Here is a 27,308-nt window from a genome sequence, read left to right as displayed (position 1 = left end):
GCGCCACTACAACCCAACAGGGTGGGGTTCTCTCTTTGGCGCCAATCCCGGCCAACTGTCTGCAACTTTTGCATTTGCAGAATTCTCTGCACTCGGCCCACGCGGTCTCCAAGGGAAGCGGGAGCCGCCATTTTGGTTTGCTCTGCCGATCTCTTTAGCAACTGAGGTAGCTTCTGATAGTTTGTACGTCGACTGGCAAGCAACTCCATTATTTTCCCTACACATTACTACAATGTCCTCCTCACTATCATCTGGAGTAATACTCCGCGGCCCTAGGCAGGACCAAAACGGTGCGGCCACCGCTTTCGCGCCACTCCACAGCAGGCTAGCCAAAGTCACTTCAGTAGCTTGCTCTTCAGCGGAACGCACACCACGTGCGCTCCCTCCATCTGCCTCCGTCCGCCATTTTGAACCTTCCGCACCGCGCGGATCCTCCATTCTTGCGGTCGCCATTTGGTTACTGTATATGTTTTTATTGTACATGGAGCTCCTCTCTGCGGGGCAGCCACCACACCGATACAATAAAGATTGCTTTGATGCACCACCTTGTGTACCTAATGTAGGTCTGACTCGTGTTTGCACTACCTCAGGCTAGGCTCACTCTTCCTGTGTCTGCTGTATCTCCTTCCTCCCAGTCTAAGCTCCCTTCGGTAAGTGGTCTGGAATGGGCTAGAGTAGTGTGGCTCTTCCATGCAGTACTTGGGCGTCTACCTCTCTTGGTCAGCCTAGCGCAGACCCTCTCCAGGATTCCTGACCACGTAAACAGGCTATCCCTTTAGGCGTCCTACCAACTAGCACTACCTCAAGGTGACTAGAACAGCTATAGCCCGGCTCCAGACTCCCAACTCCTCTCAGGTTCCCAGGTCATCCCTGCGGTCTGACAACTCCATCAGCTCCCCTGACAACCCCTGGGTTCCATCCCAACACAGCACAAAGTGGCAGCATACACTCTCGTTTCTCAGTGTGCCTAGCAAAAGCCTGTCCTGTTGACAGGTATCTCAGCAGCGCCTCCAAATGTAACGGATTTTCTGACCTGGCTGACCCACCCAATCTCACATTGGCCCCTGTGGTCTAACCAGTCCCCATTCGTGTCTGGTGGTGCACCTGTTGGCAACAGGACTCCTGAGTCTCCAGCATGATGTTGTGTGGGGAATGCCAACCCAGACAGGCATCTGAGGTATGAGTCCTACCTATATCCAGTGCAGCGCTTCCACCTCATCAGGATCCCTGCATCCGCAAGGGGATGGTTCTGATGAGGAACTCCTCCTTGGTGGTGCCTTCCGCTGGAGAGTAACTTCACACTCACACAGTGGGGTTGTCTTTGAACAGGGCATCTTTATTGTTGCTTGGTGGTATGGGCCAGCTGCCTCTCACAGCTAGCAGCTTAGCCGCTCATTTCTTTGCTGCACTCCATTAGGAAGGTTCCTTCTCCTCCTAATGGAGTTGCTTTCCACCTCTCCCATCAGGGAGATTCACCAGCTTGTCTCTCTTGAGCTGCCCAGACTCACATCTATTGCATCAGCCTCTGCAACACTGTTGCAGACCTCCACATGACTCTCCTGAACAGAGTCAAAACACCAACTGAACTGCTAACTTTAGGCAGTGCTGTGTCTTATATCACCTCTAGAAAACAGACACCCTCTGTGTCACTAAGGGTGGACACAAAGCATGTTGTCACTTCCTTTGGGACATATGACACCTCACCAGGGTTTGAGGGCAAGCCTCCATGATTGTTGCTGGCAATCCTGCATACTTACCAGGTTTACTGCCAGCATGAGAGAGATATGTACACTAATTTTACACATGGCTACAACTACATAGCAAGAGATCCCGCCGCTTCCCACCGTCTCCTGCGCATGCGCAAGCTGAAATGGCTGCCGCCGGACTGCGCATACGCAACTCTGCGCAAGATGGCGGCGCCCTTTGATAGATGCCGCCGCGGAGCAGCTCCGGCGACCCGGTCGCCCTAGCGACATTCTCTCCTCCTCACACAGCTGCCCTGCACCTCGCCACCCCCACCGGAGTCAAGGAGGAGTCCCCGACTCACCTCAGCATGTGGTTACTACAGGGACAGGCCCATAAGATAGGGACACTTCCTCTGTAGCATTAAGAGTGAGGGACAATCAGGACGCTGCTGCATTCTTTTCACAGGTGGTCTGGGATCAGGCACCTGAAACCAAGAGACTATCTTCCTGGTGGGACACTCCAGCCGGATACCACCCCATGCGGAGGCGGACTCATCGTGGAGGCGGACTCCATCGCTGGATCAGCGGATCCTGTCTGTTGTCAGTCGGTGCGCCCGGGTGCAGGAGCACCCGGCAGGTACTTAAATACATCAAGTGCACCAATCGTACATTTAGTCTAAGGGGCAGCGCTTTCTCACACAGGGGATGGGTGCGGGACTCTAAGGACACGGTGTTGGGAACACGATGGTGGGTTACGGCCATGCGAGGCTTGGTGGGTAGCTGTATCTTATTAGCATTTAGTAGAAACCGTTAAGATATACAAGTGTTACAGTAAAGGTTATTATTATAATCTGTGTGTCATTATTATTGGTTCCTGGGAGGGGCTTCTCTAGGGTGACCAGATTTTCAAAATGAAAAACCGGGACACTTTAAAACAATGTACATCACGTCACGCCCCCCCCCTCCTCGTTGCCACGACAACAAGACACTAACGTCAGGCGGTGACATGTTGCCATGACAATGTGGCATCACGTGATGCCTCGTCACCATAATGCATCCCATTGTCATGTCAACTTGATGCCGTGTGACGTCACGGAGCAGCTCGTTGTTATGGCAATGGGCATTACGTGACGTCGCGCAGCCATGTTGATGGAATTTGGAGGGGAGGATACAGCCAAAGGCAAGATAAATAAATATATAATAAATAGATCTAAAAAAATGTTACCTCCGCGTTATCCTTCAATAGAAGGTGGCAACCCTGGCTGCAGTGTGTGTTTCTGTATACAGAGGTAGGCCCTGCAGTGGGTGTTTGTGTGCATAGAGGTGGGGGCTGCAGTGTGTGTTTGTGTGTATAGAGGTGGGGGCTGCAGTGTGTGTTTGTGTGTATAGAGCAGTGATTCCCAACCTTTTTTGTTTGGAGGAACCCTTTAAGTATTTTGTTACATTTTGGGGAACCCCTATCTGGATAACATGTTCGACGGGTAAATCACAAAATAGACGTGTAAAGAAGTGGGGGTAGTAAATAATAATTAACTCATACTTTTGAATAAACAATGTGTATATATTTTGTAATGATTTTGGTTTAAACATCCCCCCCTACATCTCACATCACTCCCCCCCTGCATCTCACATCACCCCCCAACGGATCAATCGATCTCTCCCCCCCTTCTTTCTCCCTCCTCTCTCTCACCCCCCCCCCCCTTCTCTCCTCTTCCTCCCCTTTTCTCCTCCTCCTCCCCCTCTCTCTCTTCTCCCCTCTCTCTCTCTCTCCTCCTCTCCCGTCCTCTCTCACTCCCCCTCTCTCTCTTCCCCTCTCTCTCTCCTCCCCTCTCCCCCCTTTCTCTCTCTCCCCCTCTCCCCCCTCTCTCCCTCTCCCCTTCTCTCTCTCCCTCTCCCCCCTCTCTCTCTCCCTCTCCCCCTCTCTCTCTCATCCCCTCTCTCTCTCTCATCCCCTCTCTCTCTCATCCCCTCTCTCTCTCATCCCCTCTCTCTCTTCCCCCCCTTCTCTCTTCCCCCCCTTCTCTCTCTCCCCCTCCTCCCCTCTCTCTCTCCCCCTCCTCCCCTCTCTCTCTCCTCCCCTCTCTCTCTTCCCCTCTCTCTCTCCTCCCCTCTCCCCCCTTTCTCTCTCGCCCCCTCTCTCCCTCTCCCCTTCTCTCTCTCCCTCTCCCCCCTCTCTCTCTCCCTCTCCCCCTCTCTCATCCCCTCTCTCTCTCATCCCCTCTCTCTCTCATCCCCTCTCTCTCTCATCCCCTCTCTCTCTCATCCCCTCTCTCTCTTCCCCCCCTTCTCTCTCTCCCCCTCCTCCCCTCTCTCTCTCCCCCTCCTCCCCTCTCTCTCTCCCCCTCCTCCCCTCTCTCTCTCCTCCCCTCTCTCTCTTCCCCCCTCTCCCTCTTCCCCCCCTCTCCCTCTTCCCCCCCCTCTCCCTCTTCCCCCCCTTTCCCTCTTCCCCCCTCTCCCTCTTCCCCCCTCTCCCTCTTCCCCCCTCTCCCTCTTCCCCCCTCTCCCTCTTCCCCCCTCTCCCTCTTCCCCCCTCTCCCTCTTCCCCCCTCTCCCTCTTCCCCCCTCTTCCCCCCTCTCTTTCTCTCCCCCTCTCCCCTCCCTCTCTCTCTCCCCCCCTCTCCTCTCTCTCTCCTCCTCTCCCACACTCCCACACTCATTCTTGCACACACACCGTCACACACACATACACACTGTCACACACTGTCACACACTGTCTCACACTGTCTCACACTCTCACACTCTCACACTCTCACACTCTCACACTCTCACACTCTCACACTCTCACACTCTCACACTCTCACACTCTCACACTCTCACACAGTCACACTCTCACACAGTCACACTCTCACACAGTCACACAGTCACACACAGTCACACTCAAGCAGCCTTTACAGCAGAAGCACCCCCACCACTTCCATCTCTCCCCCTTGCAGCATCTCCCTCTCCTCCCCCAGCCCCTCCATATGCCTACCTGCGGCGGCTGCGGGTTCGGCGGAGGCGGCAGGCTGTGAGTGGCTCTGAGGAGGGAGGGAGAGAGCCGGGTTGCCGGGGGAGCGAGGGGGGGGAGCCGGGGTGTCAGGGGAGAGACGGGGGATTGAAGGAGAGAGCCGGGTTGCCGGGGGAGTGAGGGGGGGAGCCGGAGTGCAGCCGGGAGCGAGGGGGGCAGCCGAGGTGCCGGGGGGAGCGAGGGGGGCAGCCGGGTTGGTGCCGGGGGGAGCGAGCAGGGCAGCCGGGGTGGTGCCGGGGGGAGCGAGGGGGGGAGCCGGGGTGGTGCCGGGGTGGTGCCGGGGGGAGCTAGGGGGGAGCCGGGGTTGTGAGGGAGAGAGCCGGGTTGCCGAGGAGCCAGAGGGAGGGCCAGAGTGCCGGGGAGAGGCAAAGCCCTGCCCCCCGGATACTCCATTCAATCCCCTGCGGCCCGGCCTTCTAAAGCCCCGCCCCCTGGCATTCTCCATCCAATCCCCTGCGGCCCGGCCTTCTAAAGCCCCGCCCCCTGGCATTCTCCATCCAATCCCCTGCGGCCCGGCACGTTTCTGCAGAAGCCCAAACCCTGGCAGTAAGAAAAAATACTTGCCGGGCTGCTCTGCATCCTCTTCCTCCCCGCCGCGCACCGCCCCCCCCCCCCCCATCCTCGCGCACCGCCGCCGACACAAAAAACGGGACATTCCCGGGACAGTCAGGCAACCGGTACAGCACACAAAAAACCGGGACTGTCCCGGGAAAAACGGGACGAATGGTCACCCTAGGCTTCTCCCACTACTTTGGGATCCCTCTCAGGTGGAGGCCCTGCACCGAGACTGTTATTATATCACCCCGGGCTCCCCGTGGCGGAGTCTTAGGCCCTCTGTGAGCCAACAGGTAGCAGTAGCACCGGTAGCCTTCTTGTTTAGGGGGAAACAGGGCTACAGTTATTAAGGTACATAAGGAAGCAGGGGGTCCAGAGATACTTACCTCTGTAGGTGCTGCCGGTGTTACCTGTGTTCTGGAACAGGATTGTATATTTTCTGTATATTTTTATCTGCTCTCACACTGCCAGCTCTCCCCAGGGAAGTTGCATGTTTCTCCCTACTCTGAAGCAGCCAGAGCTGTGTATATTGCAACATAGTCGTTACAAATTAATTCCCTTTACACAACCTCTAGTGAGTTGCCCTGGCAATTTCCCAATGCTCATATTTGAGATTGGTTTAGCCCTCTCCCCCTGCTTTATCTGCATATTGTTATGCCCCTTAGCCTGTTCCTGTCTGACAGGAAAGTGTGCTCCTTCTTTTCCAACAAGCAGCCAAAGTGAGTAGACACTTCTTCCACTGCTCCCTCAGAAAAGGAAATCCTTTTTACCTTCCCCTCAGAGAAGCACTTCCCCATAGCAGAACACCTTCCTCTCATAGGTTATTCTCCTGACAAGAGCTGGTCAGTTTCCTTTTCATTCCTTTGCAAGGCACGAGTTGTAGAGCCCATGCGCTTCTCTAGCTCATCCGTTCTTTCCCCCACGGTGTTAACATCTTTCCTTAGATCTGTAAGTTCGTTTTGGAAGAATGACTTTATCTCCCTACAGGACTCTTTTAGATCTGAGTGTTGGTGTCTTCTATCCTCAGACCTTTCCCCGTCCGATTCAGAACCACCAAGCGTTGATGGTGCTCCGGTGTCCCCCGCTCCCACCATTTCACCCCTGGGGAAATAATCTGTTAATACGGAGGTAAGCATCTTTGATTTTGACCTAGTGGACATCTCCGTGGATTCTTCTATGTGGATTTAGTATTGACTCTGCTCAGGCTGTACAGTAAGTGCCGATTTATCACTCAATTAATGCCGTTGGAAACGGAGCTCTCTGTTCAGGCATCCATTCCCTCGGCTGTCGCGTATGCGCCCCCGGCATAGGTTGAACTTTATGGACATATGTCTTTTTTCAACCTCATCTACTATATGGTTGTGTAACATCTTAAGTGTCACATATAAAGTGTCTGTGGAGTTAATTTTGGAGTTAGAATTAGAGGTGAACAATACAAGAAGATCTGGACTCTGCACTTCAACAACAACAACAACTCTGCAGCTGTCAGAACTAAATGCTGTGATAATTTGTACTCTTCCTATCCTCCAATACATGGGAAGTTTTTCCTCCTGCATCTCACTATGTCCTCTCTACTGCTTTTTCTGTTTGCTGTTTCCTGACTCCTTTGTGAACATTTCTGTTATCTCCAACTTCCCCACTCCCCTCCTTTCCACATTTATTCATATCTCCTCCCCTTCACCTATGCTCATACACGGCACCATTATTTATACACCTCTCTCCCAACAACTTCTTTACCCCTCACAAATCCTATATTCACACCCTCTCTCCATCTACTCCTTCCAGCTGCTGGAGATCTCTCCTAATCCTGGACCCAGCCATATGCACACCTGCTCTCACCCACACCTCTCTGCCACCTCTTCCCCTGCTAATGGTGTTATCCTTCTGATTTAATACTGACTAACCTTAAAAGTCACTTCACAAATCAAGTATCCCAATAGCCTGCACTCATGGCTATTGTCCCACACCCACAGTCACTCCCACCACCAATTGTGGCAAAGCACTGCCATCTACAGCACGTATTCCCTCACTTGCTGTCTCTGTAAGTCTCCCAAAATACCACTTAGATTGTAAGCTCTTCGGGGCAGGGATTTCCTTTCCTTTTGTCTGATTTTGCTTTGCTTATTGTATTTTAATTCCCTGTACTGTATTCTTTGTGAAGCACTGAGTACACTTTTGGCGTTATATAAATATATACATACATACTATGTAACTATGTAACCTGCGTAGGTGCTGCTGAATGACCTAATGAGATAGGTATCTCGGGAAGCAGGGGATCCCCAGAGCTGAAATTAACCGGGTGCATCTTCGGAGACTTGCTGCTTCCCATCTAATAAAAAAAATAAACATACGAGCACACAAAAAAACCTTATCAATTTGATGCTTTTTTCACAAGATATAAAGTAAAACGTTTAAAATACTAAGTGTCTGGGAGGTTAAAAGGAGTTCTCCCCAGAGCTCTTTGCCGTCTAAACGTTACCATGGTAACCTCAGAAGCTAGAGACAAGGAACATTATATTTATTAAATCTAGGAAAGCAGGACACGATACTAACATTATATGTGTAACGGGTATTCCACCCCACCCAATCGCATATATAGTGTGGGTGCGTAGAACATGCGGTGTTACCGGTGTGGTGCGTATACCTGCAGGCTCACAGGAGGTCTGAGCCTCCGCTAGTGAGAGCCTGGGGTGAATCCTCTGGAACGGTTCTTGTTTCAGCGCCTCCACCTATGTAGGATTCTATGGAAATGTAGAATGACCCTAACATAGGAACCCACCCAGAAACCACATACACCAGTATTATGGATAACAGGTTTACTGAATGAACAAACACTAACATAACTATTACATCATCTCTTGTACTCATAACATCACCACCATATAACATCCCCACAGTGCCCACAGCCCAACCCCTTTGTCCCGTGGTCAGCACTGCCACTAGGTGAGAGAGAATGTTAAGCTTTTTTGGTGCACTTATAGAGTACCTGCCGAGTGCTCCTGCACTCGGGCCTGCAAGGAACTTCACAAAGGCTCTGTCGTTCTGGGATCCCGTCTGATCCGGTCCGGTGAATCCTTGCTTGGGGTCCGCCAGGGGCGGTCCCACCCTGAAGATAGTCTTTGTCTTTGAGCACCAAATCTCTTTCAAGGAACTGCAGCATCCGCTGATCCCTATCTAAGACTGGCACTACATGACACGGTCCCTAACCTAGGGCCTGTCCCTGTAGCACCACAAACTGGGGAGTGAGGACCTCTCTGGGACCTAAGGGGTTAATAACCTGCTCCGTTCCCCCTACTCTTCCCAGTCCTGACTCTCCCTAACACTAACTAACGGGGTAGCTACGCGCTACAACCTACTGAATGCGTACAGCAACTTGCTGCACACTAACCCTATGCCTTCTTGTCAGGCCTCACAGCACTGCCCGCCGTGACCCTGACAAGACAGCACATTAACGCACTAAGGGCAGCGTCCCTATCTTGGGCCGTCCCTCAGCGCTTACCCACTAACCTGGTGGGGACTTGGGGCCTACCTGGGATGTAGGGGACCTTACGCAATGCAGGAGCTTCACTCACTCCCTGCACCCTTCCTTCCCCTTCTGCTCCGCTGCTCCAACTGACTGCGTAGCTGCAGCCCAAACAATGTATCTCTTTCCTCCAGGGCAGTCCTTCAGCCCTATTGGCTCCTATGAGGCACCTGGTGCCTGCCTCGCTATGCCCCATGGGAGTTGTAGTCCCATGGAGCCTAAAAACACATAGGGGCCGCGTGCGCTCCTTTCCTGTGCCTGCACTAACCCCTAATGGCCGCCGCAACCTCTCCTGCGCCTTCCCTACCCTCACGCAACTGTTCCCTGGCTCTAGGGTACCTTCTGCGCATGCGCGAGCTGTCTGAGCTGCCGGGGTCTTACTGCGCATGTGCGAACTGAGGCGCAATGGCGGCGCCCTTACCACCCGGCTCCGAGAGCGCCGGGAGTCCTGTAACGCGCGTGCGGCCTTAGCAACCGGCCACACGCGTCCCCGGCAACCCCCGAGCCGGGGCCTGACCGCCCTCACCCCTGAGATCGCCGCGCGGTGCCGCCATTTGACTCGGCTGCACCCGCGATCGTCAGAAAGGTGAGGGGGGTGCTGGCAGGCTGGGGAGACCTGGCTACATATGAGTTAAACTCATATAGGCCCAGGCTTCTGTGGGGATTGATGCGTTAACTTCACGTTAAGCCTAAACATGTCACGTCAAAGGACAATCACATAATGCTGCTGTGTATCTCACCCAGTTACAACTTAACAAAGGTTGAACTCAATAACATAAGAGGGTTTTTTTTTAACCTCAGCTCCCGTTTCCTAACTCTGACTGTAAAGGACCAAATCTAAATATTTATTTGCTATTTTTTCCATTTAAAAAAGATTATCCAAATATTTTATAGTATAATAATGTAGGAAAACATATGGCTTAGTACAACTATAATATATGTAGGTACCTAGGATAAGTGTACTGGGCAAAGTCAAGGGGGCATTTTAAAGGGTTTTGCTGTTCTCTGTAGTAGTACTCTGGGTTTGTAAATAACAAAGTAGTGTTACTCTTGGTTTATAAATAAAAAGTAGTGGTGCTGTATCCCCAAGTAGATCAAACTCAGGTTCTTATGGCACATTATTACATTACTTTTGCTGTCTCAAAGACTCAGCGCACTATACACAGTACACGTTGCCCCTGTTAGGGGTCGGTATGAGTAAAACGCCTAAGTAACGTAAGGCTGATTTCAACCTCGAAGGGATATGGGCTGCAGTAGAAGGACTTGCAAAGAAACCACACTAACGGCGGCCATATTTAAGATACCCCATAAAGATTGTTTTCACATCAATATATCGGAGTTGAATAAAAAAGGAAGAAAGGGGATTTCTAAATTGGAATAGAAATAACAATATGTTGAACTGTACATGTTATGTTTTAACTCATTCTCTGCCAGAGCCAGCAACGGGTTAAAGATGGTAGCGCAGGTGTTAAAATGCTGAGTGCATACATTGATGAAAAGGGCCATTGGTCTACATTAGACTCAGGTAAATGAACACACTGCTACATTGTAGCTACAGAAGGATTCGGCAGATGGCTTAACCCCAGATGCAGCGACTAACGCCCCATGGGAACTGTAGTTCCTGCATCTGTCATGCTTCATAAACCAGCCTCCTGGAGGACTACAACTCCCAGCATGCACATGGGGGGAGGACAGGGCATGCTATGCTGAATAGCTGGAAATCCGCTGTCTTTATTTTATATTGTCCATCCTTCTGCTGTGCTCCTCTATTTTCTTTGCTTATAGAGAGCTGGCTGTTTGCATAGGGCAGAGGGGGTGTCTTGGGCTGTATAATATCCATAGGCAGCTAAATGCTGATCAGCGACAGGGACAGGGAGGGGGAGGATTTGTAAAATAGAAGTCATTTCCTGTTACTGTTCATTTCCTGGTTAAGTCCCAGTTATCATCATCAGCTGCTTTGCTAACCATTTCTGCTGCTCTCCATACACAATATTCCATCTAATTCTTCATGGATCCGGCTGCAGGATTGCATCTGAATTACCTATAGGGCTGATTCCCTACTTGAGGCTGCTTGCAATGCATACATTTGGGGAGCAGTCTTAATAGGCATTTGTTTAATATTTGATGCATAGGCTGGGTTATTTAATATACACCTCCCAGCCTCCACCTCAGATGCAGTTCTAAAATGCTCACTATGCATTATTTTTCAACTTAAGGATATCACCCTATATATCTATCTATATCACATTTTTCTCTCCCTCCTTTTATTCAAATTTGACTGCAGGATTTTACCCTTTATTTTTGAATAAAGGGACCAAGTGCATTTATTTATTTTGAATTATTTAGAGGGTTTGCGAGCAGTTGAATGAAAAAATTTGTCCGATCTGCATTTCGCAGACGAAGCTGATTCGGGGGGGTAGGAGGGGTTCGTCTTTCGGGGTCGGAGAAGATGAAGAAGTTTTTCGACTCCCGCCGCGACCTGGGAGGGTCGGGATCCGGTGTCGGTGGCGGTTCTGCCAGCGGCCTTGGCACTGGGTATGTTGGCAGAGTGTTCAACATCGGGAGGCATCAAGTCACCGTGGATGAGGTTTTGGCTGAAGGTAACTAAAGTATTCCCCTCCTCCCCCCCCCCCGACTATTTTATTATTTAATCCCCTTGACTGCCAGATGGGCTAGCAATGGGAAAAGCTATGAGTTGTTAGGCCTCTGGCAGCAAAGGGGTTAATATCTTTAGGGTGAGTGTCGCTTGGCAATGAAGGGTGTCAATTATGTACATATCCAGTACACACACACATAATATGACTGATATTAATAAATTATGAATTACAATCTTTACACAGACTGTATATGTGTAAATGTATATATCGGGCAATATTAGCGCAAGATACAAAGGGAAGGGGATTAACCTGAAGAGCTTTCGGTCTAGACTCCTCATTCACTAAACATTAATGGCCATCCGTGGAGCTCCTTGGAATGGCCATTCACTGTCGCTAACGGGTTATGCTGTAGATTGCAAGCTTCTCGGGGTAGGTACTCCGGTTGTAACCTTTGTGTCTGTAGCTGTGTTAACTGTGTGTGTCTCTCTCCCTGGACACAATGTTGCATGTCTCCTATTTCAAAGTACAACTAACATGAAGCAATAATAGGGTGTGACTGTATTCCATGGGGACAAGTTACCCTATATATTTTAAATGTATATACCTGTGGATATGAGATGGCTTTGGTAACGACGTGAGGCTATGTGCCTGTTTTCACAGTAAATATTTAAATGGCACTTCATTTGCACACACATGCTTCAATGTAGAGGCCTTAAATCAGCAACAGTACACTGTGAGCACTCACCCACATAACGCCTCCTTCAACATTCATATTTGCTGCATAATTGGAAAATGTCTTGTGCCTTTCAAACCCAGGCCGCGCAGCCTAACTGCGAATTGCAAGCACCTAGAGTTAATAATACATGCTGCATGTGTTAGGGAGTCCTAACTAAGCAAATGTCTGCGCTCACCTCAGCGTTACAGTGATTAGAGTGTATGTGTGTCAGACATTTTAGCAACCTTCATAAATAATTTTGTAGCAGCATGGAAGGTATCGTGAACCCTGTGATTAGGATATTAAAGGGCGACATTTAGTGTGACCTAGTGAATTCTGGTTGGAGGAGATGGTATAATTCCTCCCAAATGTTCCTGATGAAATAGCAGATTCAAATCTCAATGTAACCCCTTTTCTCCCAGGTGGGCCTGAAACAAGCCTCTAAGGTGTTTTTTTTTTCCCCTCCAAAAGCCCACCGGTATAAAAAAAAAAAAGCATTTATTTTTTTTGCGGAAATTAACAAGAGGGTTGTAAGTGAAGCCATAAAAAGGCAGATTTTAGGTGTAATGTGATGGCCTGTGTTCACTGAAAGAGTAGTGGATGCATGGAACAGACGTCCTTCAATGGAGCCCAGTATAGCAAAATCATTCTTGAACTTCCAGGTTTAAGAAATGTAGAATACAATTTAGGCCTGGTACATGATTGCAGAGTAAAATAGGGGATATAAACAGACAAGGTGTTTCGATAGACAAACAGAAGGCATGGCGGTAACTGCGACTCGTTTCCCCTTTCATGGTGTCAACTCCCCCAGGATTCATTTAATTTATTCAGGAATAATGCATTTGCAAAAAATAAATGAAAAACAGATTTGGCAATATTTTGGATACACAGATACCCCTTGTTTCTGTGACTGGTGATTTATAGAATGGGTTAAGTAAGCATGGTTTCATCTTGCTTCCTTCACAGCATGGGCAATGCCATTGAAAAGTACATGCAGCAGTATATAAAAGGGTCAAGTATAACGAACGACCTGCTTTCAACCAATTGCAGCCTCATTGGTTTACAGAACCACAGGGTACACTGCTGATTTTTAATGTGGGTTAAGGTTTCAGGGTGCTCGTAGGGCCTCGTTTACTAAACGGCACTAAGCTTTGGCACTCTTTATTGGGGGCAGTCACGTGGCATCTTATTAGTGCCATTGGCCTTCAACGATTTTAGTATCCTAAGAAAAAATTGGATAGGTTTCGCTTTTCTCTGGGCCTGCTAGGTTCCGGCTTTATCGACTACTTCGGTTTATCTGACTGATGGCATCAGAATGACTTTACACATTACGGTCAACATAAAAAACAGCCCGAGCGCACACAGAGATGAGTTAAAGATTACGTTTCAAAAAGTAATTTAAAAACACTTTAAAAAGGACCACACACATTTAACCTATTAAACCTTTTGCTGCCAGAGGGGTCAGCAGCGAAAGGATTAAACATGCCAGTGCAATTAATTCATTTAGACCCTTCTGGGGTGTACATGTCTTAATGGCCTCAGTCTCCTGTTCATTGAACCTGCGCAGAGAGCTGGTTTTCAGTATAGAGTAGTTGTGGGTTATGGGGATTTGCTTGAAGGAACTTTATAATAAGCAGATCTAAACCTTTTAGGCTTGCCATGTTTTGGAGGCGCTAATCCTTTACGCTCCCGTTCTTTTCTAGGGTCGGAATTTACTAAGTGCTGATGTTGGGCATCGCACGTCCGCACCCAAGTCAGGGAATGCCGGATCAGTGTGTGACACGCCACATCAGGGCGCTTAGGGAATCCCAGCCTAAGACCCCTATATTCAGTATGCTGTGTAGCTGCCATTCTCTTGCTAGGCCAAGTTTAAATGAGGGAAGCTTAACATTTTAGTGAGCAAGGGAAGAAAGGCATGTTAATTCAGGGCCCATGTGTGCGCTCTTAATCTTTGTATGTCTCTCTCTATGTATCTGTCTGTCTGTGGTTCACTCTCCTTGTGCTCTGTCTGTCATTCTTCCTCTCTCTTTCCCCCTCTAACTCACTATTTTGTCCCTCTTTCCTTCTCTTTATTCTCATTCACCCTCCCTATTTCCCATCTCTTCTCCATTTACTATTTTCCCCTCTATCTCCCTCTCCTTCTGTCTGCCACTCATTCTTCCCTGTCTTTCTTTACCCTCTTTATTTCCCTCTTCAGTCATTGCCCTTGAGTCATCTACCCCCTCTCTCTCTCCCCCCTCTCTCTCCCCCCTCTCACTCTCCCCACTCTCTCTCTCTCCCCTCTCTCTCTCCCCTCTTTCTCTCCCCTCTTTCTCTCCCCTCTCTCTCTCTCCCCCCTCTTTCTCTCCCTCCCCCTCTTCCCCCCCTCTTCCCCCCCCTCTTTCCCCCCCCTCTTTCCCCCCCCTCTTTCCCCCCCCTCCTTCCCCCCCCTCTTCCCCCCCCCTCTTTTTTCACCCCTCTTCCCCCCCTCTCTTTTCACCCCTCTCTTTTCCCCCTCTCTTTTCCCCCCTCTCTTCCCCCCCCCTCTCTTTCCCCCCCCTCTCTTTCCCCCCCCTCTCTTTCCCACCCCTCTCTTTCCCACCCCTCTCTTTCCCACCCCTCTCTTTCCCCCCCCTCTCTTTCCCCCCCTCTCTTTCCCCCCCCTCTCTTTCCCCCCCCTCTCTTTCCCCCCCCCTCTCTTTCCCCCCCCCTCTTTCCCCCCCCTCTCTTTCCCCCCCCTCTCTATCCCCCCCTCTCTATCCCCCCTCTCTTCCCCCCCCCTCTCTTTCCCCCCCCTCTCTTTCCCCCCCCTCTCTTTCCCCCCCCTCTCTTCCCCCCCCCTCTCTTCCCCCCCCCTCTCTTCCCCCCCCCCTCTCTTCCCCCCCCCTCTCTTTCCCCCCCCTCTCTTTCCCCCCCCTCTCTTTCCCCCCCCTCTCTTCCCCCCCCCTCTCTTTCCCCCCCTCTCTTTCCCCCCCTCTCTTCCCCCCCTCTCTTTCCCCCCTCCTCTCTCCCCCCCCCCTCTCTTCCCCCCCTTTCTCCCCCCCCGTCTCTCCCTCCCATCTCTCCCCCCCTCTCTTTTCCCCCCCTCTCTTTCCCCCCCCTCTCTTTCCCCCCCCCTCTTTCCCCCCCCCTCTTCCCCCCCCCTCTTTCCCCCCTCTCTTTCCCCCCCTCTCTTTCCCCCCTCTCTTTCCCCCCCCCTCTCTTTCCCCCCCCCTCTCTTTCCCCCCCCCTCTCTTTCCCCCCCTCTCTTTCCCCCCCCCTCTCTTTCCCCCCCCTCTCTTTCCCCCCCCCTCTCTTTCCCCCCCCCCTCTCTTTCCCCCCCCCCTCTCTTTCCCCCCCCCTCTTTCCCCCCCCCCCTCTCTTTCCCCCCCCTCTCTTTCCCCCCCCTCTCTTTCCCCCCCCTCTCTTTCCCCCCCCCTCTCTTTCCCCCCCCCCTCTCTTTCCCCCCCCCTCTCTTTCCCCCCCCCTCTCTTTCCCCCCCCCTCTCTTCCCCCCCCCCTCTCTTTCCCCCCCCTCTCTTTACCCCCCCCTCTCTTTACCCCCCCCTCTCTTTCCCCCCCCCTCTCTTTCCCCCCCCTCTCTTTCCCCCCCCTCTCTTTCCCCCCGCCTCTCTTTCCCCCCGCCTCTCTTTCCCCCCGCCTCTCTTTCCCCCCGCCTCTCTTTCCCCCCGCCTCTCTTTCCCCCCGCCTCTCTTTTCCCTCCCCTGTCTCTCCCCCCCCCTTCCCCTGTCTCTTCTTTCCCCCCCTTCCCCTGTCTCTTCTCCCCCCCCCTTCCCCTGTCTCTTCTTCCCCCCCTTCCCCTGTCTCTTCTCCCCCCCCTTCCCCTGTCTCTTCTTCCCCCCCCTTCCCCTGTCTCTTCTCCCCCCCCTTCCCCTGTCTCTTCTCCCCCCCCTTCCCCTGTCTCTTCTCCCCCCCTTCCCCTGTCTCTTCTCCCCCCCCCTTCCCCTGTCTCTTCTTTCTCCCCCCCCTTCCCCTATCTCTTCTTTCCCCCCCCCTTCCCCTGTCTCTTCTTCCCCCCCCTTCCCCTGTCTCTTCTCCCCCCCCCTTCCCCTGTCTCTTCTTCCCCCCCTTCCCCTGTCTCTTCTCCCCCCCTTCCCCTGTCTCTTCTTCCCCCCCTTCCCCTGTCTCTTCTCCCCCCCCCTTCCCCTGTCTCTTCTCCCCCCCCCTTCCCCTGTCTCTTCCCCCCCCCCTTCCCCTCTCTCTTCTCCCCCCCCCTTCCCCTCTCTCTTCTCCCCCCCCCTTCCCCTGTCTCTTCTCCCCCCCCCTTCCCCTGTCTCTTCTCCCCCCCCTTCCCCTGTCTCTTCTTTCTCCCCCCCTTCCCCTATCTCTTCTTTCTCCCCCCCTTCCCCTATCTCTTCTTTCCCCCCCCCTTCCCCTGTCTCTTCTTTCCCCCCCTTCCCCTGTCTCTTCTTCCTCCCCTCCCCCTTCCCCTGTCTCTTCTCTTCCCCCCCCCCTCCCCTTCTTTTTCTCCCCCTGCTTTCTTCCTTCCACTGAATTGCTGGCTCAGCAGTTACATGTGGCTGATGCCGATTCACAAAGCATCATTATTAAATGCCCAGGGGATACTGGGGCCTCTCCCCTCCTCTCTCAACTCTGTAATACAGCAATGTCACAGTCTGACATTGTGTGGCTTCATTAGCAGAGCAGGCTGCAACGCATTGGGATGATATGATAGAGAACTTCAAATACATTGAAGGCATCAATGAAGTAAAGCATTTTTCATATAGGAATGCTACAATAAGTGGCCACACTCTAGCTGGAGACTATGGAGTTCAGGGTAAGCCCTTTTTCCACAAAAGGGTAGTTGATCCATAGAACAACTTTCCAGCAGAGGTGTTGAAGGTTCTGAAATCAATAGCATTGCATTTAAATAGACCGATCCTAAACAACAATGAAAAAAAGCCAGGTATCTAAAGCGGTCCGAGGCCTCTCAGCAGGATGGGGGAATGAGCAGGACAGGGCCAATCTGCTGTATGTTTTGAATGTTCTGCTAGGAGCCCCCTGGCCTATTTTTCCCAAGGCCAAATTCCTTCTAACATGAAGGCCAAGTGTATTGTATCTCGCTGTCTAGGTCAATGCTGACTAGCTTCAGTGTGTAAAGTATATTTTCTACTAAATGTCCCTGCACCATTACCACTCGGTGACCGCAGCTTCAAATGAATAATTTACATAGACCTTTCCCTTAATGTCCTGGCATGTGAGGGGAACTGACCTGTGCCTTTACGTTTGTGTATTTTATGTGTATTTTATGTATATACATTTTTTTTGTTTGTTAAAGCAATGTTTATAAATTGTCGTGTGTGTGTGTGTGTGTGTATCTTTTTGTTGTTATACGCTGACGCATACGTAACGGAAAACTTTCTGCCGTTAGAGCTAGAAATTATAATGCTATATTGGAACAGGTGATGCTAAAATGAGCGAGTCTTATATTCATTTCTAGATCTGTATATTTTTATGTATTTGTGTATACATTACATAAGTTACATAGAGAAGGTTGGAAAAAAAAGACATGCGTCTATCAAGTTCTGATGACAGATACTTTATCCTATATCTGTAATTACAGTATATTGATCCAGAGGAAGGCTAACAAAAAAACTCTAGTGAAATATCAGCCAATGATATCTCATAAGGGGAAAAAGAAATTCCTTCCTGACTCCAAGAATTGGCAGTCGAATTAATCCCTGGATCAACATCCTTCCCATGTTTACATATTTGGTATATCTCTGTACTGTATACCTTTCCTTTCTAAAAAGATGTCCAATTTTTTTTATAGCATATCTATTGTATCTGCCATCACAGTCTCCATGGGTAATGAATTCCAAATTGTAACTGCCCTTACTGTAAAGAACCCTTTCCTTTGTTGCTGGTGAAATCTCCTTTCCTCCAACCTTAAGTGATGACCCTGTGACCTTTGTACTGCCCTAGGGACGAATAGTTATTTTTAAAGCTCCTTGTAGTGTCCCCGAATATATTTGTATATAGTTATCATATCCCCTCTTAGACTCCTCCTTTTTCTAATGTAAATAAATCTAATTTAGCTAACCTCTCCTCGTAAGTTAGATTGTACATCCCCTTTATTAATTTGGTGGCTCTTCTCTGCACTTTCTCTAATTCCATAATGTCTTTTCTAAGGAGTGGCGCCCAAAATTGTGCTCCATGTTCAAGGTGTGGTCTTACTAATGCTTTGTAAAGGGGCATAATTATGTTTACTTCCCTTCCATCCATTGCCCGTTTAATGCAAGATAAGATCTTGTTTGCCTTTGCAGCTACTGCATGACTTTGGGCACTATTGCTAAGCCTGCTATTCTACAAGCACTCCTAAATCCTTCTCCATCCAGGATTCCCCAAATGTATCCCCATTTCATTTATAAATCGCCTGTTTATTCTTGTTTTTTAAATTCTTAACCTTATGTAGCTCCTTTTCCCTATGACAATGGGAACTACGAGTGCTGTCTTTACCTGTGGCTCACAGAAGGCCTAAGCCTCCGCCGCTGGGAGCCTAGGGTGAGCATGTCTACCTTGATACAGCGTCTTCACCAGGGAGGTATCCTAGCTTAGCTGGATAACCCTCACAGGACCTAAATACAGTAGCAAGAAATACGCGCACACAGGTGTAACAGTAACCATACACAGTACCCCAGCAAAATACCCACACACTGTTCACCACCCCTGGTAGAGTTCCCCCAAAGTACAGAGGGTGCCTGGGCACCTAACCACCCTGTAGTTCACAGACAAGGCCCACCCAAAAGTGTGTGTGTGTGTGTGGAGTAGCACTAACACCTCTGTAAGGCCGTTGGTCCACGTGGGTAACTCTACTGGTCTCAGGCCAGACCAGGACAATCTGGAGATGGTGAATCTGCAGGTCCGTACTTTGAGCCCATGATGCGGGGTCTATCGAATCCTCTCTCTGTCCCTCTCCTTGCTGGAGGCGTCCGCCTCTTGAGGGAGCTCCCGCTGGAGTGTCTCCCTTAAAGTCAATAGGAGCCTGTGGTGTGGTCTGGTCTCAGACCGCAGGCCACAAGTCACTGCGTGGCCTCCGGTCACCGGTGTATTAATGCTGCTGTGTGCTAAGGGGAGCTATCCCTATCTGGGGGCCTTTCCTACAGCACAACAATCAGGGCTCAGGGGCCTAGTTGGGGCTTGCAGGGGAGATCTGGCCTAGTTCATGGGCTACTTGCACCGTGATTACGTCCTCACCCCTTGCCGTCCTCCTCCCAACTGGCGTGGTCCCTTATTCGCGCCAAACACACTCTCTCCCTTGCGTAGATCCCTCATTCCTTTTGACTGTGCTGCCCCACGTTTGTACATCTCCCTCAAGGCATGCTGGGACCTCTAGTTCCGCAGAACGCAGTGCGGAGCCACCTGTAATGGCCGCTGTACTTCTAGCCTCTGCGCATGCGCAAAAGTAAAAATGGCCGCCGCCTGCGCTCCAAAGTGCCGGAGCAGCTCTCCGCACCTAGCCAAGTCCGCCTGTAGCTCCGGCAGCACCCGAGCACCTCCTCAGCCGCCCCCTCCCCGGCCAAGAGGTAAGAGGGTACCTGGCTACACTTACATTTATCTGTATTAAACCTCATCTGCCATTTACCTGCCCAAGTTTCTAGTCTATCCAAGTCCGGCAGGAGAGAAATTACATCCTGCTCTGATTCTATTACCTTACACAATTTAGTGTCATCACCTCTATATGCCAACCTCAAGGTCATTAATAAACAAGTTAGAATATATCTATCTTTTGTGTATGTGGCCAACATTTTCCGCAGTACGATGTGGGTAAAAGGACAATAACATTGTGTAACAAAACAGTACATACAATTGTGTGAAAAATAAAGTACACCCTCTTTGAATTCTATGGTTTTACATATCAGGACATAAAACATACAGAACACCTACAAGCTCATATTGAACCCCCAAAATACCCACAACATATATATAAGCATATAAGTTTCACAGAGGAGTGCTACTGAGCATGGCATTATATATATTTAAAACCAGAGACATAACATAAAACACAGACAAAGCTCAGTGCACATCCAGAAAAACTTATATACGGTAGAATGCCTAAATATACATGTATAAATAACTAATAAATAAAATGGTCTTTTAGTTTAACATTTTGGCCAAATTGTTGTAAGCCCTTGAGCCAACTGCACGGCAGACCACGTTTCAAGGGTCCCTAACACTAATATAGATTCTTAATAACCTGTGTATTGCCAGGAAGAATGATTTATAATAAATCTGTCAATATTAGTTGCAAAAGTTCTAAGTCTTAGTTTGCTTGCTTGCAAAGCTTGCTTGCTTGCAGTGTGATTGTGACAAATCTATTACAGAGTGCTTTTCCTGGTAATGTACAGGTTAATAAAAGTTTCAATCAGACTTAGAACTTTTGCAAATAATATTGACAGATTTATTATAAATCATTCTTCCCGGCAATGCACAGGTTATTAAGAATCTATGTTAGTGTTAGGGACCCTTGAAACGTGGTCTGCCGTGCAGTTGGCTCAAGGGCTTACAACAATTTGGCCAAAATGTTAAACTAAAAGACCATTTTATTTATTAGTTATTTATACATGTATATTTATGCACTGTACTGTATATAAGTTTTTCTGGATGTGCACTGAGCTTTGTCTGTGTTTTATGTTATGTCTCTGGTTTTAAATATCATGACTTAATAACAATCATCTGTTCCTTAGCAGGTCTTAAAATTAGGTAAATACAACCTCAGATGAACAACAACACATGACATATTAGACCGTGTCATGATTTATTTACCAAAATAAAGCCAAAATGGAGAAGTTATGTGTGAAAAACTAAGTACACCCTTACTGCTTCCATAGGAATTAAGATAAGTAGCAGACAGGTGCTGCTAATCAAATGCCCTTGATTAATTGATCATCAGCAAGTGTGACCACCTCTATAAAAGCCGAAGTTTTAGCAGTTTGCTGGTATGGAGCATTCAGGTGTGTGTTAACACAATGCCAATGAGGAAAGACATCAGCAATGATCTTAGAGGAGCAATTGTTGCTGCCCATCAATCTGGGAAGGGTTATAAGGCCATTTCCAAACAATTTAAAGTCCATTATTCTACAGTGAGAGAGATTATTCAAAAGTGGAAAACATTCAAAACAGTTGCCAATCTTCCCAGGAGTGGACGTCCCAGCAAATTCACCCCAAGGTCAGACCGTGCAATGCTCAAGAGAAATTGCAAAAAACCGAGGAGTTACATCTCAGACTTTACAAGCCTCAGTTAGCATGTTAAATGTTAAAGTTCATGACAGTACAATTAGAAAAAGACTGAACAGGTATGGTTTGTTTGGAAGGGTTGCCAGGAGAAAGCCTTTTCTCTCTAAAAAGAACATGGCAGCATGGCTTAGGTTTGCAAAGTTGCATCTGAACAAACCACAAGACTTCGGGAACAATGTCCTTTGGACAGACGAGACCAAAATGGAGATGTTTGGTCATAATGCACAGCACCACGTTTGGCAAACACCAAACACAGCATATCAGCACAAACACCTCATACCAACTGTCAAGCACGGTGGTGGAGGGGTGAGGATTTGGGCTTGTTAATGCAGCCACAGGACCTGGGAACCTTGCAGTCATTGAGTCGACCATGAACTTTTCTGTGTACCAAAGTATTCTAGAGTCAAATGTGAGGCCATCTGTCCGACAGATAAAGCTTGGCCGAAATTGGGTCATGCAACAGGACAATGATCCCAAGCACACCAGCAAATCTACAACAGAATGGCTGAAAAAGAAAAGAATCAAGGGGGTGCAATGGCCCAGTCAAAGTCCAGATCTCAAACCGATTGAAATGCTGTGGCAGGACCTTAAGAGCTGTGCATAAACAAATGCCCACAAACCTCAATGAACTGAAGCAACGTTGTAAAGAAGAGTGGGGCAAAATTCCATCCACAACGATGTGAGAGACTGATAAAGTCATACAGAAAACGATTACTTGAAGTTATTGCTCCTAAAGGTGGTTCTACAAGCTATTGAATCATAAGGTGTACTTAGTTTTTCACTCATGGCTTATCTATTTTGGCTATATTTTTGTTTAAATCATGACACAATGTAATATGTCATGTGTTGTTGTTCATCTGAGGTTGTATTTACCTAATTTTAAGACCTGCTAAGGAACAGATGATTATGTCCTGATATGTAAAACCATAGAATTCAGAGGGTGTACTTTTCTTATTCACAAAACTTTATATGTTGAGTCAAACAGACAATAAGGAGGTCCCTGTCCCCATGAGCTTACAATCTAGAAGGAGTGGACTAGAGACACAAGGAGTAGTGTGTGGGTGCAAGTTTCTCAGCAAGGGTTGGGTTATCAACGTCAAGAGAGTTGGAGGTCTCTTCAAAAAAGTGTTGTTAAACTTTAAATATATGTATGGTTGGGGAGAGGGAGTGTGTGCATGGTAGAGAATTGCAGAGTTGGGGTGCAGCACGGGAAATGTCTTGGAGATGGCAGTGAGCAAAACTAATGAGTTAAGTGAAGAGACATAGACCAAGAGCAGAGTATAGACTTCGGAGGGGAATGTATTTGGTAATTAGGGCAGAGATGTAGATTGTAGCGGTGTTAAGCATAGCTTTGTAAGTGAGCAGAAATAAGCCTAGCAGCAGCATTTTAGGATGTATTGGAGAGGAGACAACTGGCACAGGGTAGGATACCAGCAAGAAGCAGGTTGCCCTATTCCAGTCGGGATATGAGTGCGTGAGTAAGAATTTGGGGGGATTGTTCCACGAGGACGGGACGTATTTTTTTACCAAAATTGCGGTTGAAACATGATTTGGAGAGGTACTGAATGTGCGGGATGAATGAGGAGGAGTCAAGAATGACTCCTAGGCATATCCCTTGGGGTATCAGGGGTTATGGTGGCATCATCTACTGCAAGTGAGAAATCCGAAGTAGAGTTAGGAGGGAAAATTATAAATTCAGTTTTATATGTTAAGTTTTAAATTATGATTGATATCAGGAAGACAGCTGGTGACATGGGATTGGAGAGCAGTGGTAGATTTGGATATCATAAGTATAGAGGTGATGGTGAAGACCAAATGACTGTTAGATTACCAATGAAAGAGGTGTCCATGGAGAAGAGTAGAGGTCCTAGACTGTGAGGTGGAGATGTGCCAGCAATGCAAACACTGAAAGTACGTTCAGTTAGGTAAGATATATAAACGAGGAGAGGGCAGTGTCATGGAGGCCAATAGAATGGAAGGTGTGCAGGAGGGGGTGATCAACGGTCTGAAAAGCAGCAGAAAGATCTAAATGAATAAGTAGGGAGAACTGCCCTTGAGATTTGACCTTAAGTAGATGTCACAGAAGACCAGGCATTTACACCTTTCTTACCAGGATCATACATTGAGCAAAACCGGTAAATGAAATAAATTGTACATTTATTCACAGAAAAAGGCAGACACACAATGTTACACAAACTATATAAGAAAACACACACGTCTGGTGGTCTGGGGGTGAAAACTAGACTTTCCTAGGTGCAGGGGCTTCTAAATCCAAAGCTTACCCTGACAGAGACAGAGACAGAGCCTGAAATGTCCTGGAACTGAAATCGGCCTGCAATTCCAGACGCCACCGCTCCCCTCTCTCCAGAGGACTGGAATTTACTTGCTGGACTTGGTGCTTAGAATCTACCAATCTGATTTTATAATACTTCTGAATTTCATTCACAAAACCCTGCAGCCAATCCGGGCATGGGAGTTTCCCAACCAGCCAATCAGAGTGATGCTGGTCTTGTGAAGCGGGTTAAGTGGGGGTGCTGAATGTGCCAGGGGCATGTGCAAGGTTGTCACCTCAGCCACTTGCTATTCAGAAGCCACACTCTGGCTTGGCATCTCCAAGTCTGGTGGGGCAAATGGAAATTCGGAGAACTTCCATTCATCCAAGGACATGGGTACTTGAGCTCTTCCCTCCTGCCCAAATAGTTTTGACACCTCAGACATCTGTGGCTTTCTTCTCCGATGTCCCATCAGACCTACTGGCACCAAGTTGGTAGCCCCAGTGGCCTGTCAGAACATTGGTTTTGAAAGTCCCAGATCATTTAATTTGCACAAAGGATATATGTACTTAACACACTTCGTTAATAAAATATACACTTTAAAAACCTAAGTCTTTCTGGTATGGGAAATAGAATAAAAAGCTGCACCTTATTTTTCACTAGCCATATTCCCCACACACTATTTCATAGACATAGTATGGATTCTAAGAATCCCCTCACAACCTTCTATGTAAGGTTGGAGCACCTCAAAACCCCTATCCTGGTTATGGGTGACATGGGCGTTAACTGGGTATCCTCATTAACCTAGGACACCCTTGACTGTTTCAGGGACACCACACATCCCTATGCTCCTTTTACCTTTCTGGTCTATGCTGAAGCAGGGAACCCCTAGTGGTGAGTCACGACAGCGTTTTCAAGGGGAGGTTTTGCCGGGACAATGTGCCTACATGTATCCAGGAATCACTTATGATTCCCGGGTAAATTTTGGGGTATCCAGCAACTCTGGACCCTGCTACCTAGGCACATTCTGACAACAGATTCTCCGCAAACCCCATCTTGAAACTCATACCACAGCAATCTCTGTTTGCTGGCACTCCTGGAAAGGGGAAAACACATCAAATACTTTATTACCGCACATTACAGGTTATGCATGTACATACCCTGGGCTCAAGAGCTGACACTCTGGAACCCAGATATATGGATCAGAGGTAACAAAATGGGTTTAAACCTTTTATTGTGAGCCTGGTTACCTCGTCACAGTAGGTCACTAGTGACTTCAGTTTAAGTGGAAGTGGTTATGACTGATTCCAGACTGGAGTGTTAGAGAGTCCAGTTGTTCAAGTTTGAATGCATATGGTAGAAGGAAGATAGGGAGGCAGGATCGAGAGAAGGCTTCTTTAGGATGGGTGTGACAGAAGCATGCTTGAAGGATGAAGGAAATGAGCCTGTGTTCAGAGACAATTTGAAGAAATTGGTTAGTTGAGGAGAGGGAGCGGAGGCGATATGAAGGAATAGGATGGAGAGTGCAGGGTACTGTAGAGGGGGATGAGGAGAGAAGATGAGACCTCCTCCTCTAACTGGTTGGAAGGAGCTGAGGATTGCTTTGTGAGCTATATGTACACACAGTTGTAGAATAGGTTATTGCTCCCGGTGGCACGATTATCATTGCCATTGGATCCTAAGTGTAATATACTGCATACATGAAGCAATTAAGTATATAAGTGTGTGTGTGTGTGTGTGTGTACATATAGGTAATTTTGAACTTCTTCTCTTTTAGCACATTCCAGTGCAATGCGTTAGAGACACTAGGCCTGTCTCCTGCCCGGGATGCTGCGGTGGTGGTTTCCATGGTGACAGTAGTGTTGCTTTTAGGCCTGTGAATCTGATTCACAAATGCTAAGAAATCTAAGCAGAGAGAGAAGATTTGGGATGACAGTAGATCAAAAGCACTTTTATAAATATTCAACACATTGTATTTGTAATCATTCCCATATAATCCTATAATTGCATAGCTCTCACCCTACTCTGTCACATGAATTCGCAAGATTCAGGCCTTTAAAATGGGGGATCCTGTAAAAGTCTGTGGGGGTGCTGATGTGTGTAAGAGGTTGGTCCTATTAATATCTATTAGGGCTGCTGATGTGTTTGAGTGGGTTTTTAACAGGATAATGCTATGGGAGCATCTAGATTTATAAGAGGGGGATTCTATTGAGGTTTATAGGGCAACTCAAATGTGTAAGTGCTGGGCCTATTCAAACCTATGGGGTTAACTTGTGAGAGTAAGATGGTGATTCTATTTATCTTTTTTGAAGTGTGTGTGTGTGTGTGTGTGTGTGTGTGTGTGTTACGACTTAATTAGTAGACAGGCAAACCAAAGTGAAACCTGCAGCCATTTTATACTTGCCCAGGAAACCTACAATATAGAAACAAAGTAGATATCTCTAGATTGCTAAATAAAGGATACAATGAATGACGATGAAGAAACAAGACTTGTTAGAGATTATTCTTAATTTACAGTAAATAAATGGCAAATTCTCTCACCCCATTTAATAGGCTTCGTTAATGGTTTTGAAGCCTTAGGCTGCGCTTATAGTGACTGCGATGCGACGGTACGTCAAAACAAATACATTGCTGCCGTCGCGTGAGCTTATAGTAAGCGCGACGCGACAGAACGACGGCTGGAAGCCATCTCAACTTGATTTTTCCAGCGACCGCAGCCTGACGTCGCCGGCAGTATAATCGTAGCCTTACTTAAGATTGTATTGTATGTCTTTATTTATATAGCGCCATAAATATACATAGCGCTTCACAGTAGTGATACATGTTGTATTCATATAAATAACAAATAATATAAATAAAAGGTCATGGGAATAAGTGCTTCAGACATAAGAGTAACATTAAGGAAGAGGAGTCCCTGCTCCGAGGAGCTTACAATCTAATTGGTAGGTAAGGAGAACGTATAGAGACAGTAGGGGGGAATTCTAGTAAGTGCGTCTGCAAGGGGCCAAGCTTTATGTATCATGTGTCCAGAATTATCCAACGTGCTATTCATATGCTTCTTTAAGCAAATGTGTCTTAAGGTGGGTCTTAAAGGTGGATAGAGAGGGTGCTAGGGTATTGAGGGGAAGGGCATTCCAGAGGTGCGGGGCAGTCAGTGAGAGGTTTAAGGCGGGAGAGGGCTTTAGATACAAAGGGAGTAGAAAGAAGACATCCTTGAGAAGAACGCAAGAGTCGGGATGGTGCATAGCGAGAAATTAGGGCTGAGATGTAAGGAGGGGCAGAGGAGTGTAAAGCTTTAAAAGTGAGGAGAAGAAATGGAGTGTGAGATGCGGGATTGGATCGGAAGCCAGGAGAGGGATTTCAGGAGGGGAGACGCAGAGACAGATTTAGGAAAGAGTAGAGTGATTCTGGCAGTAGCGTTTAGGATAGATTGTAGGGGAGATAGGTGACAGGCAGGAAGGCCGGACAGCAGGAGGTTACAGTAATCAAGACGGGAGAGAATGAGGGCCTGAGTCAGAGTTTTAGCAGTCGAGTAACAGAGGAAACGGCGTATCTTTGTGATGTTGCGGAGGAAAAAGCGACAAGTTTTAGAAACGTTTTGAATATGAGAGAGGAATAGAGTGTGACCCCTAGGCAGCGTGCTTGGGCTACTGGTTGAATGATCGTATTTCCAATAGCAATGTGGAAGGAGGTAGTAGGGCCAGGTTTGGGAGGAAGTATAAGGAGCTCTGTTAAGTT

The 27,308-nt window shown here is 48.3% G+C and overlaps 1 protein-coding gene across 14 annotated transcripts in view; it reads left to right on the top strand.

Moving 5' to 3' along the window:
* Positions 1–10,455: 10,455 nt before the first annotated feature.
* Positions 10,456–27,308, top strand: part of AAK1 (AP2 associated kinase 1) — an 84,215-nt gene continuing 67,362 nt past the window's right edge. For all 14 annotated transcript variants that reach the window (XM_075601321.1, XM_075601318.1, XM_075601319.1 and 11 more), the window contains exon 1: positions 10,456–11,370. In XM_075601321.1, the coding sequence (XP_075457436.1) occupies positions 11,220–11,370 (151 nt within the window). In that variant the 5' untranslated portion in view covers positions 10,456–11,219. The remainder of the gene's footprint in view (positions 11,371–27,308) is intronic.

This window comes from Ascaphus truei, chromosome 5 (genome assembly GCF_040206685.1).
Source record: "Ascaphus truei isolate aAscTru1 chromosome 5, aAscTru1.hap1, whole genome shotgun sequence".
Lineage (NCBI taxonomy): Eukaryota > Metazoa > Chordata > Amphibia > Anura > Ascaphidae > Ascaphus > Ascaphus truei.
This window is presented reverse-complemented; position numbering and strand designations above follow the sequence as displayed.